The following is a 12,705-nucleotide window of genomic DNA, read 5'->3' on the forward strand; positions in this document are numbered from 1 at the left end:
TTATCAAAAAAGTTAATTTTTCCAAATACTTTCAAGCATAACAGCTACCTTAATAGCTCTTCGATCAGTTTTCACTTTTCAGCTCCTAACTTAACTTTTCAACTTTCAGCTTCTTTTCAGCTTTCAGCTACCTTTTTTTTAGCTAAGTTTGCCAAATATAGCCATAGTTTAATTAAGAGAAATAGCAAATCCTCAAATTTGAGGAATTGTAAATTACACTACCCTGGGATTTACAATTCCATAATATATGGGAAGAAGGTTTGAAAAGTGAGGTCCAAATATATTACATATACTCCTTCCTTTATAGTCCCTAACAATATATGGGAAGAAGGTTTGAAGAGTGAGGTCTAAATTACTCGAGTTATATTATATGTACCCCCTTATTTCTACTCTGTGATAAAAAAATGATAAGTTATCGAGTAGAATTTGAGAGTAAAAGTGGTATTTTTTTAATTACCCTTCCTAATAATCCATTTTAATTATCATATATACCAAACACTTATTATTAAATTTTTCAATAATTCAATTCCTTCTTACCAAACAATTAAGATTTAAATGTATACTTTATTTATATTTTATTCAGGTGTGTTTAGTTCATGGGTTTATACTAGGAATGCGAATCTAAATTATAGTTAGTGTAGTTGATAACTTTTTAAAACACAACTATGATATTTGATTACCCCTTCAATTAAAAATCTAATTCCCTAATTACATTCCATTTTATTGCTAATCTAATTTTTAAGTTTGGATGAGTACTTTTGAATTTTTGTTTTTGTTTTGTTTATATTGATGTTTTGGATGTCATTTTATTAGGATTAATTGTCTTAATTTTTTATTTTTGTATTTTTAAAACATTTATTCTCATTATAAAGTCATACACCACCAAACGTCAATATTGATAATCATTCCAATTTTACTTTACTACCAAACATATAGTCATTTCCTAGGAAATTATAATTCCTTTCTCCGTTCCCCTAATTCCCGGCTTACCATCAGATTCTGTGTGTATGATTTTAAAATTTCACACGTCCTACATTACTGATAGGTGTTCACACCATTTCACCGGTGAAAACTCAGAAAATCTAACATGCAAACACGAGAAAGGTACCAACAACTTGAGCGAAAAAAGCAGAATAGAAAATTCAGAGTTTATTTTGCTGGAAAATGATTTTCGGATACAGCTTCAGAGCACAACAAAGGTAGAAGAAACTAAAGTAGTGATGCCAAGCCAGGCATCTTTAGGATTTAAGCCGCTTCCATCTACCTTGTTCTACAGCAGCTTAAGCTTCTTCACCATATCTGCATAACCAAAACCCGTTTAAGAAACAAACCATCTCAAAGAAAAGCAAAGCAAAAACAGAGATCCTTACACTCGAGTTCAGAGAGCTTCAAATGAGCCTCTGTGTAGTCAGCAAAGAAGGCATCTTCATCCTGAAACAGCAAGAGAAATGATAATATTAGTAAAAGCTGCAAGTTATACAATAGAAGTCAGTTTTCAGTGCATATCACACAATACATACTGCAGCATATTTTTCAACTAGTGGGCGGAAAGCGGGATCATTAAGAAGTTCCCTGCCAGTGGGCAATAGTAGAAGCCCTTCTGTCTCACTACTCAGAAGCTCTCTGATTGCAACATAAACAAACAAACAAATAAATTATATGATGATAGCCACACACAAAAAAAAAAAAAAAAAAAAAAAAAACATGTGCATATATTTTAGATAGAGCCGAGTCTTCTTACTTAAAGTAAGAGTTATCGAAGATGAGTGGGTTGGTAGTCCAGGGGCCTTCAAATCCAGAGGGCTCCTTGTGGCACCTTCCCTGAAACCAATTTGGAACCAAATGTCATATCACATAACAAAGAGGGGAAGGGGCTGTAGCAACCGGTAGATTTCAACACAGAAATTTGGGGTAAAGAAGAAGAAGAAGAAATAGGGGATTGAGAAAAAGATGAAATTAGGGTTTAAGAAATTGAGAGTTCAATCAAAACATAAGCATAAAAATCTACTGCTCAGACATCAAAAATATAAATGCTAAGCTAAAGAAAAATCCAAAACAGCTAACAAACTTCCTCCTTCTTCGCGTCTTATCTTCATTCCAGCTAAGGAGGTCGAAACGGCGTCGTATGACACTTCTAGCAACGGCTCTCAACGGTCAGCTCCCCACGACGTTGTTTGAATGTTTATTTCTAACGGCTCCAACGACCCTTCCCAAAACGGCGTCGTTCAATTAAGTGGCCTTATTTCCGTTATAACCTTCAAACGATGTCGTCCTGGTCCCTCGACTTCCCCATTTTAAATCCTTCCTCTTCTCCCACGCTTGTTCTTCCCCTTCTCTTTGATTCCAATTTTCCCATGCAATTTCTCATACCCTAGGCTTAGGTTCATGACATTGCCTTTCCCTTCACACGATCCTTGACCCCAAGGATCAAACTGAGGGAATTGACTAGTAATGTGGTGATAGCCTTCCCAAGTAGCTGCTTCCTTAGGCAGATTTGCCCATTGTACCAAAATTTCAACCTCAGCAGCATTGTTTCTTTTCACCATTCTCTTCCCCAAAGCAGCTATAGGATATGTCATGATCATCCCTTCATTGTCAGTAGAAGGTAGTTCCATTTGAGGTTCAGCCCCTGTTCCCACTTTCTTCTTAAGTAAAGACACATGGAACACTGGATGGATGGATGTGTCTCCTGGAAGTCTGAGTTTATAAGCCACTTCTCCCACCTTTTCAATCACTTCATAAGGGCCATAAAACCTAGCTGTCAGCTTGATGTTACTCCTAACAGCCATAGAAACTTGCTTGTAAGGCTGGATTTTAAGGTATACCCAATCCCCCACCTCAAAGCTTCTCTCACTCCTATGCTTATCAGCCTGCTCCTTCATTCTTGCCTGTGCCTTGAGGAGATTTTCTTTTAGTATAGCTACCATGGCTGCCCTTTCCCTAAACCAGTCCTGCCCTTCATCATCAGTTGTAATCACATTAAATGTGAAAGAGGGGGGTTCATAGCCATAGAGTGCCTTGAATGGAGAACATTGCAGTGAGGTGTGAAAGTTTGTATTATACCAATATTCTGCCAAATGCAACCACCTTAGCCAGGCCTTGGGTCTATGGAAAACCATGCATCTTAGGTAGGTTTCAACACACTTGTTCACCCTTTCTGTTTGTCCATCTGATTGGGGATGGTATGCAGAAGACATACTCAGCTTGACTTCTAATTTCTTGAACAGCTCCTTCCAGAATTTACTAACAAAGACTTTGTCCCTATCACTGACAATATCTCTAGGGAGTCCATGTAATTTGTATATATTTTCCATGAATAGATCAGCTACCATTTCAGCTGTGTAGGGATGGGATAAGGCCAGGAAGTGGCTGTATTTTGTGAATCTATCCACTACTACCATGATCACATCCTTCCCTTTTGACTTGGGCAATCCCTCAATGAAGTCCATGGATATCCCTTGCCAAGCCTGATCAGGAATTTGTAAGGGTTGCAATAACCCTGGGTAGGCTACACTTTCTTCCTTACATCTCTGACATATACCCCACAACTCCTTACTGCTTGAATGACCTCCCCTTTCATGCCCTTCCATTAGAACAGTTGTTTAAGCCTGTGATAGGTGACCAATTGGCCTGAATGACCCCCAATAGGGGAATTATGCATCTGATCCATCAACTTCTCCCTCAAGCCCCCACTACTGCCAATATAGATCCTTTCTTTATGCCTTATTATTCCCTCATTAATAGTAAAAAGTGATTGAGGATCTGGTGATATCATCTGCTCAGTCAATACCTTAGCAGCCATCTCATCTCCTTCATAGCTTTGAATAACTTCCTCCATCCATACTGGTCTTGCCACTAAAATAGCCATCAACTCAGCTACTCCCTCTCCTTCTCTTCTAGACAAGGCATCAGCTACACAATTCTCACTTCCCTTCTTATACTGTATGTCATAACTTAGTCCCAACAGCTTGGTGAGCCCTTTTTGTTGCATGGCTGTGGTTATTTTCTGCTCCAATAAAAACTTTAGGCTTTGATGGTCAGTCCTGATGATGAAATGCTTCCCACATAAATAGGGCCTCCATTTATCTATGGCATTGATTATGGACAGGTACTCCTTCTCATAGATGGACAATCCAAGATGTTTTGGCCCAAACCCCTTGCTGAAATAGGCTATGGGCCTCCCTTCTTGCATCAAGACTGCCCACATTCCTTTATAGCAAGCATCAGCCTCTACTACAAAGCTCTTGTTAAAATCAGGAAGTGCCAGTACTGGAGATGTGCATAAGGCCTGCTTTAACAATTCAAAAGCTGTTTCTGACTCAACACTCCATTTAAATGCATTCTTCTTTAGCATATCTGTCAAAGCCCTGCTAATAGTTCCATATGACTTGATGAACCTCCTATAATACCCAGTGAGGCCTAGGAATCCCCTCAGTTCTTTAATGTTAGAAGGCTTGGGCCAAGATCTCATAGCAGCTATCTTTTCAGGATCAGTTTGCAGCCCATTCTCAGAGATGATGTGTCCCAAGTATTCTACTTCACTTTTGGCAAAAGAGCATTTACTCAACTTGGCCAGCAGCTGACTCTCCTTCATTATCTCTAATACCCTCCTTAAATGGCTCCAGTGGCTTTCCAATGAGGGACTATAGACAAGTATATCATCAAAGAATACCAACACAGTTTTTCTGATCAGAGGCTTGAATATGTGATTCATCAAAGCTTGAAAAGTGGCAGGGGCATTAGTCAACCCAAAGGGCATCACTCTGAATTCATACAGCACTTGGTGGGTCCTAAAAGCAGTTTTATACTCTTCCCCTTGCTTCATTCTTACTTGATGATAACCAGCTCTAAGGTCCAGCTTAGTGAAAACCCTGGCAATTGCTAATTCTGAGAATAGATCTTCAATCAGAGGTATGGGAAACTTGTTTTTTATGGTGATGCTGTTCAAGGCCCTATAATCCACACAGAACCTCCATGTATTATCTTTCTTTGGTACCAAAAGGACAGGTGAGGCAAAAGGAGAATTGCTTTGAGAGATAATTCCTGCAGTAAGCATTTCTTCAACCATTCTCTCAATGGCATTCTTCTGCAAATAAGAGTACCTATAAGGTTTAGAATTGACAGGTCTGGATCCAGGGATTAGGGGTATCTCATGATCAAACATTCTGGAAGGGGGAAGGTTTTTTGGTTCCATGAACAATTCCTGGAACTCCTTCAATATGGAAGTGAGTTCAGGGTGTGGAGTTTCAATCATTTGTGAGGTGTTAAGGCCACAACTTTGCCCTTGCAGGAAATACCCTTGCACTCCCTCCTTTCTCCACTTCCTTACTTCTTTCTTAGATGCCTGCTGCAAGTGGATACCCTTAGTCATTCCCTTAAGTGACACTCTCTTGCCTTCCTTATGAAAGGCTATCCCAGGTGGCCTGGTGTGAAGCTGGATTGGAGCAAAGGTATCAATCCAGTCCATTCCCAAGACTATGTCACATCCTCCTAGCCTAAGGACTTTTAAGTCCTTCTCAAAGCACTCTTCCTGTACCTGCCACCTCAACCCCTTACACACTGATTCACAAGCCATTTTAGCTCCATTTGCCACTGTCACCATAAGCAACTCAGCCTTTTCTGTAGTGATTCCCACTTGATCAAGGATCCTAGGGTCCACAAAGCTATGTGTACTACCACTGTCAACCAAAATAACCACTTTCTGTTTCCCAATGGTGCCCAACAATTTAATTGTATTGAGCCCTTCACCCCCTATTACTGCATTCAGGGTTACTTCCACCTCCTCCTCTTCTACACTTACTTCTGGTTTAGTATTCAAATCATGCTCAAGGCTGCCTTCCTCTTAAGACTCTTGGAGTTCAGCACCCTCAATGATGTTAAAAGTGGGACTCTTGCACTTGTGCCCAGGGCTCCATGATTCAAAACACCTGAAACACCTGCTTTGCTCCCTCAACTGATCTCTAAATCTACTCACCTCATTGTTTCTGGTATTGGCTTGTGGGTTATTGGAGGCTGTGGTTTTTGTGGAATGTTGGCTGGGTTGGGGTTTATTTGGTTGGCTATATGTTATGGGGTTAGGTTGGGTTCTTTGGGTTGACTGGTTAGGGGTGTTATAGGTGGTTGTTTTCTGGCTGTAGGTTGCACTAGTTTTGTGTGGTTCACTCCCTTTTAGCCCCTTCTCAAACTGCCTAGCCAACCATATAGCTTCTTCTAGGTTGGCAGGCCTGGAGGTTCTTACAAAGCATCTAAGCTGCTGCTTCAGTCTAGCCACAAAGCTATCCAAGAAATAATGCTCAGTCAAGGTTGGGTATTGTTGCAGCAAGAGTCCCTTGTATTCCTCAAACTTGTCAGAGAAATCTACCACATTCCCCCATTGCCTAAAACCAGAGAACTCCTCCATCACATCCACACTACAATTACAAAATCTTTTGCATAGGGCTCGGGCAAAAACATTCCACTGAAATCCTTCCCTGAGCCCATTGAGGTAGGCCTCATACCAGAGGGCTACCTTACCAGACAGATTGACACAAAGCAGATGCATAATCTCATCCCTAGGGACTCTAGCCAGCATAAAAAACCTCTCACATCTAACCACCCATAGTCTGGGATTTTCATAGTCAAAAGGGGGAAATTCATGCTTGTACCTCATTAGTTGTTCACCCCCAGTGTTGTGGAAGCCTGGCCTAGCTTCAAAATTTACTCTTCTGTGAGCCCCTGGTCTCCCCAAGTGTCTGGGATCCCTTTGCTGCTCCAGGTGACCCACATCAGACCCTTCCTCCTCCCCAGACAAGTCCAAGGGGTCAGCTTGATCATCCATAACAGGGTCCTTGCCCCGTCTCCTTCCTGGATCCACACTCCCCTCTCCAGGGCTAAGATGGGGTGACTGAGCTTGTCCATGCACTGAGGGGTTATCCATGGATGGAGGGGGAGGCCTATTCATCCTGAGCAGCTCCATTATATCATCCTTCCAACTCACCATATGGCCTTCAACTCCTGGAATGAAGTTTCCAGTGTTTGTTGCCCAGCAGCTACCACTTCTAGCCTGGCCAGCCTCTCTTCGACTGAAACTATGGAAGACGACCCCATGGTGGGCTTTGATACCAAATGTAGCAACCGGTAGATTTCAACACAGAAATTTGGGGTAAAGAAGAAGAAGAAATAGGGGATTGAGAAAAAGAGGAAATTAGGGTTTAAGAAATTGAGAGTTCAATCAAAACATAAGCATAAAAATCTACTGCTCAGACATCAAAATATAAATGCTAAGCTAAAGAAAAATCCAAAACAGCTAACAAACTTCCTCCTTCTTCGCGTCTTATCTTCATTCCAGCTAAGGAGGTCGAAACGGCGTCGTATGACACTTCTAGCAACGGCTCTCAACGGTCAGCTCCCCACGACGTCGTTTGAACGTTTATTTCTAACGGCTCCAACGACCCTTCCCAAAACGGCGTCGTTCAATTAAGTGGCCTTATTTCCGTTATAACCTTCAAACGATGTTGTCCTGGTCCCTCGACTTCCCCATTTTAAATCCTTCCTCTCCTCCCAGGCTTGTTCTTCCCCTTCTCTTTGATTCCAATTTTCCCATGCAATTTCTCATACCCTAGGCTTAGGTTCATGACAGGGGCAAATGGAAAACGAATTAAAGCCATAATGTTGTAAGTCCCTACCAGGGTATGACCACCAGAGAGAGCAACAATATCCTCTTTAGAGAGTCCCATTTGTTTGACAAACACATCTCTTAGGTGATCATTTCCTGATTAACACATGCAATAAACAAATCCCTTAGGGGCATATCATTAATTAGCAAACAAATCTCAACTTGAGAGTGTATTTGCTAATTCCCTGGCTATATTATGACAAATTAGAGATATGAACATAAAAAGACTAACCTTGCATGGTAGCATCACAAAAACGACCTTCAACTGGGGGCTCTGTCTTATCCTGAAATGAACAAACACAAATTTATAAAGATCAGAAACTAACAAGGGCCACATGTTAATTCATCAAAATGCACTTCTAGTAATGATCAATAATAACTTGCACAACACTGAAAAATGGAATTGAACATCAAACAAAATGTTCATTTCAACTTCTTTAAATAAAAGAGCTAATTTATAAGAAAGATATCAAGTCTACCTACACAGCAAATAAAATAACGAACAAGCACCAGCAGGAAACTAGACTTGTACATTCAAGATATACCAAAAAGATGTCATATATATATGCTTAATCTATTTACCTAGTAGTCATTGGTAAGTATAACTGAATTTACAGAGAAAAAACACCCACTAACCTCTCTCCCAGGATGGAAAGGAACATCAGGTCCTCCACTGACTTCAACAGCAACAACACCGGCAAGCTAAAAGCATGGTAATGGCTCACATTAGCATAACTCCTCTTAGAAATAGAAAAGCACTGAAAATAAAATCAATGCAGTACCTGATAAAGATCTGCATAAGAGACAATAGGGAATTGCTCCTTGAATGGCTCCAACAACCTCACTGCAATATCAAGACCATTATTGGCACCATGAGCTTGCTCAGCCTTGAGCCTCATGGTTCCGAATGGACCTCCAGTCTTGGTCGAGACATCATAAGTTCCAGCAGAGTGCCATCTGCAATGAACGAAAATCAACCCAAACTATTTAATTCAACAATATCAACACACTGCAATAATGTACAAAAACAATACAGAATTCGCACAAATGATAAGGGAGACTTAGAGAAGGTGAACAGATATTTACGCAAGACGAAGCATGAGAGGAGCACAGTTCTTCTCAGCAATGAGTCCTCTAAGCTTTCTCTTCAATTTATCAATAGCCTTCGTGTACTCCTCGCTAACAGTGGGATAGAACTTGCCCATTGCAGCTATTCTGCATTACACACACAGATTAACTTCCAATCCAGCATTACATTTAAACAAATCCGTAACTGCATTTACACCTAAAAATACCATCCACTATACATACAACTCAAAACTAAACAATGATTAGATCAAGATCCCAACATCTGAGGTTAACACAAAATAACAGAAACAATATCTTTATTAAATTCCAATCAAACTAACAAAAAAAAAAAAAAAATCATAAATCCATAAAGGTTAAATACAAATTGAATATTCAACAGTATTGCCTACAGACTACAGCTAATGAAATCATAAGAGTTCACACTAGATTTTTATACAAGCACTTACACACAATCCACCCATTTAAATAAGTTCATACAGGTATATACAACAATGATCGAACGCCCAAACAATTATGAAATGTGCGAAACAACCAAGAGCAACTATATTTGTTCAGTTGAAAACTAGAATCGGAATGAATTAATAATTTTTAATTTGTTTAACACGCAAATAATAAACACATAAAACCCACCAACTAAGCTAACTCATATTTTAGTAACATAAATTTATATTAAATACTTATACTAATAATAATAATAATAATACTAATAATAATAATAATAATAATAATAAGAGTTTATTACCAAAATGGTCCCTCGACTATTGTTAAATTACCAATTTGATCCTCAACAATTTTTCTTACCTAATTAAGTCGTCGACTTTGAAAATGTTAACCATTTTGGTCCTCCGTTAAAAATCCATCCATAAGCTGTTAAATTTAAGGACAAAATTGTAATTTCATATATCTATTTATTAAACCAACCCTAGAGTTTTCACCTGATAAAAACGCCGGGATTTGATCGCATCTTTAATCCTTACAATAAGCTGGCTTCGCAGCCGGCGGGATGGATGAAAGGGACCGCCGACGAAAGTATTCAGACGGCAAGCGGTTGAAATAGATGTGGTCCACCATTCTTGGTGAAGCTTTCACTTGCTGAACGGCGGAGACGGCAATAGATCGGCTCAACGATTCCATCTTGTCTGTGGACGGCGGAGATGGCAAGCGGCAAAAATGGGTACTCTTTTTCCTTTGAAGTCCAGCTGAGAAAATTGCTCCCAATACCGTAAAATCTCTCATTTTTTTCACTTGAATAAGTGAGAAAGATCCTGTTGAAGTATTGAGCCCAGATGTTCTCACTGTCACTTTTTCCTCTAGTAGAGGTAGAAGCTTCTTTTTCCGAAAGATGTGTGTTCTCATTTACATGGTAACTTTGAATCTTCTTCTTCTTCCTTTTTCTGACGCTGAAAACCTTTTCGTTGATCAGCAAAAGAGGAAAGTGAGCATTTCTTTTGTCAGAAAGTGATGGAAAGTCATGATCTTTGGCTTCCTAAGGCAAATCTAATTCACTTATGACTCTGATATCATCAATGGTTTGATGATTGAATATGAAATGAACATCAATATCCTTGATCACAAATGACCCTCTGCTTTCTACCACCTCTGTTTCAACCGCAGCAGCAGAGATGGTGGACCACAAGAATGGTGGACTATATCTGTTTCAACCGCTTGCCGTGTGAATGCTTTCGTCGGCAGTCCCTTTCGTCCATCCCGCCGGCTGCGAAGCCAGCTTATTGTAAGGATTAAAGATCCGGTCAAATCCCGACATTTTTGATCAGGTGAAAGCTCTAGAGTTGATTTAATAAATAAGATATATAAAATTACAATTTTGTCCTTAAATTTAACAGCTTATGGATAGAATTTTAACAGAGAACCAAAATGGTTAACATTTTCAAAGTCAATGACTTAATTGGGTAAGAAAAATAATTGAGGACCAAATTGATAATTTTACAATAGTTGAGGGACCATTTTGGTAATAAATTAATAATAATAATAATAATAATAATAATAAAAGGTGGTGGGTGGCCCTTTCAAGTATAGGCTCGCAAGGGTCTAGACCTCTAGCCTACTCTTGCAGTCTTGTTTAGGGCCAGACCTGTTTAGAGCATTTATAATTTTTACAATACCAAATTGAAAAGAGAAAAAATAGAAGGAAAAAAAAAAAAAAATCTGACATGAAAAAAGAAAAAAATAATAAACAAACCTTGCATGACTTGGCGCACAGTGGGCACTTGTATGACTTTTTAATTTTTTAATAAATATTATTGAATTTCACGAAAAAACTAAATTTACAGTAATAAAAATCATTGAAAAATTACTACTTCCATTTGTGAAAAATTATATTCATGTTTTTTGGTCTTCAAAAACCATCTAAAAAACTTTAATGAGCTCAGGATCAGTAGCAAATTATTGAAAGAGTAACACAATACAGGTTTGATTTTTTATTTATTTTAGCAGAAAACCGCCAAAAAATACGATAATGAAACGAATAAAACCAAAGAAAAAGAATCAAAGCTGCAATGAAGTGATGAAGAGTCAAACCTTTGGTAAGCAGATAGTGCACAGAGAGAAAAGTAGCTAAACATGGGCGGATAAATAAATAAAAGCGTGAGGGGCGAGAAACTTCTAGTGTTTTGATCTCAGCCATTGGACCCGAATGATCGCAAAGCGGGTATGGATGGAAGGAGGTCAACCTATGGAAAATTAGAATTGAGACCTGAGAAGGCTGAGAATGCTACTGTGCAAGTGTAAACGCATTCAGCTACGGCGGATTCCTTTTTGAAAGAGAGATCTAAAATATTGATTTGGCCTTCATATATATATATTTTTTTTTGTCTAATTAAGTCCTCAACTAAGAAAATCCTATCTAATTTGGTCTTCCGTTTGATTAATCGTCAAATGTCTGTCTAATTCGATGGCAGTAATAGAATCTCGCATTGCTATCTGGGTTTTTGTCTAACTCGCTCCATTGTAAACCTGTATCAGAACATCGAGCCAGTTGTCAGAATACGTGAAGAAACCTTGTTCTTTCTTGGTGGGAATGGTGCTGTTTCTCGGGATAAAAACAATCATGACGCTGCCAGCGGTCTCCAGGCCGAGAGACAGGGGCGTGACACCCAGTAGCAACTATTAGGAAAAAGTGTAATTTAGATTTTGATAATACCAAAGTTTTAGGAAATTTTAGTCACCCAAATTCTTTTTATTCCTAGACTCAGAAGCTGAGATTTCGTGTATATGTGATAATTTATATTACTAATTAACTTTCTGTAATGATTCCAGAGGCTGACCAGGCAGAAGGAAGAAGAAAAAGATCAGACGACGTCACATGAGCATAGTTAGTTGATCGTTGAGCCTAAACCAAACGGTGTCTTCTGATGAAGTGGTTAAGCTACGGTTAGTGAAGTAGCCAACAACATTGTTTAAGCTGTTGAATTTTGTTAGTTGACTAAATTTTAATAAAAGACAGTTAATGGCTTGTACAGATCATTGAACATTCCTAATGCAATTTCAAAATTCTCTCCTCTATCTCTCTCAATCTTCTCTTCTTCTCTCTTCTCTAAACCTTCTAATACCTTAGAAACATCATATCTGGTATCAGAGCCCTCACATAGAAACACGATTGAATCAGTTGGATCTAGTGGTAGTTGATTTGAGCCTCTAAGTAGATGCTCAAAAGAAGACTACGCAGGAACTGGTTAAAAAACTAGTTGCTCAGATGGATAGCAAGACGAGTGATTTGAAGAACGAGATTGTTGAGACGATCCGGCTAAATATAATCGTCCACCACCACCACTCATGAACTGCATTCCTGGTGGATCTTCTGTTAATGGTGCAAGACAGGAACCCCTGGCCTGTTCACAGCAAGGCCAGATTCCACATACGTGAAGGGCGGGGAAAGCTCCGGCAATTCCTATACATCTAGCCGGTGATGATGAGTCAGAAAGCGAGGTAGAACTGGAAGGATC

General features: G+C 39.2%; 1 protein-coding gene and 1 long non-coding RNA gene across 4 annotated transcripts; one reads left to right on the forward strand and one right to left on the reverse strand.

Annotated features, from left to right (window-relative positions):
• Nucleotides 1–1,115: 1,115 nt before the first annotated feature.
• On the reverse strand, nt 1,116–11,340 carry LOC109156366 (L-ascorbate peroxidase, cytosolic-like). Of its 3 annotated transcripts, XM_019304202.1 has the most exons (10): nt 11,282–11,340; nt 8,741–8,869; nt 8,437–8,611; nt 8,291–8,356; nt 7,887–7,938; nt 7,665–7,750; nt 1,742–1,821; nt 1,521–1,623; nt 1,371–1,431; nt 1,116–1,299 (listed from the first exon to the last, which is right to left on the reverse strand). In XM_019304202.1, the coding sequence occupies exons 1-10, from the start codon at nt 11,323–11,325 to the stop codon at nt 1,271–1,273; spliced, it is 825 nt and encodes a 274-aa protein (XP_019159747.1). In that variant the 5' UTR covers nt 11,326–11,340; the 3' UTR covers nt 1,116–1,270. The 3 variants fall into 3 exon arrangements, with proteins under 3 accessions (XP_019159747.1, XP_019159746.1, XP_019159748.1); XM_019304201.1 differs by lacking the exon at nt 1,116–1,299 and having other exon boundaries at nt 1,325–1,431; XM_019304203.1 differs by lacking the exons at nt 1,116–1,299; nt 11,282–11,340 and adding an exon at nt 9,679–9,722 and having other exon boundaries at nt 1,325–1,431.
• Nucleotides 9,800–12,158, forward strand: LOC109156373. The gene is made up of 3 exons (XR_002050009.1): nt 9,800–10,518; nt 11,726–11,881; nt 12,020–12,158. It is a non-coding gene; the product is annotated as an uncharacterized LOC109156373 (long non-coding RNA).
• The last annotated feature ends 547 nt before the right edge of the window (nt 12,159–12,705 follow it).

The sequence above is a fragment of the Ipomoea nil genome, unplaced genomic scaffold (genome assembly GCF_001879475.1).
Source record: "Ipomoea nil cultivar Tokyo-kokei standard unplaced genomic scaffold, Asagao_1.1 scaffold2705, whole genome shotgun sequence".
NCBI lineage: Eukaryota > Viridiplantae > Streptophyta > Magnoliopsida > Solanales > Convolvulaceae > Ipomoea > Ipomoea nil.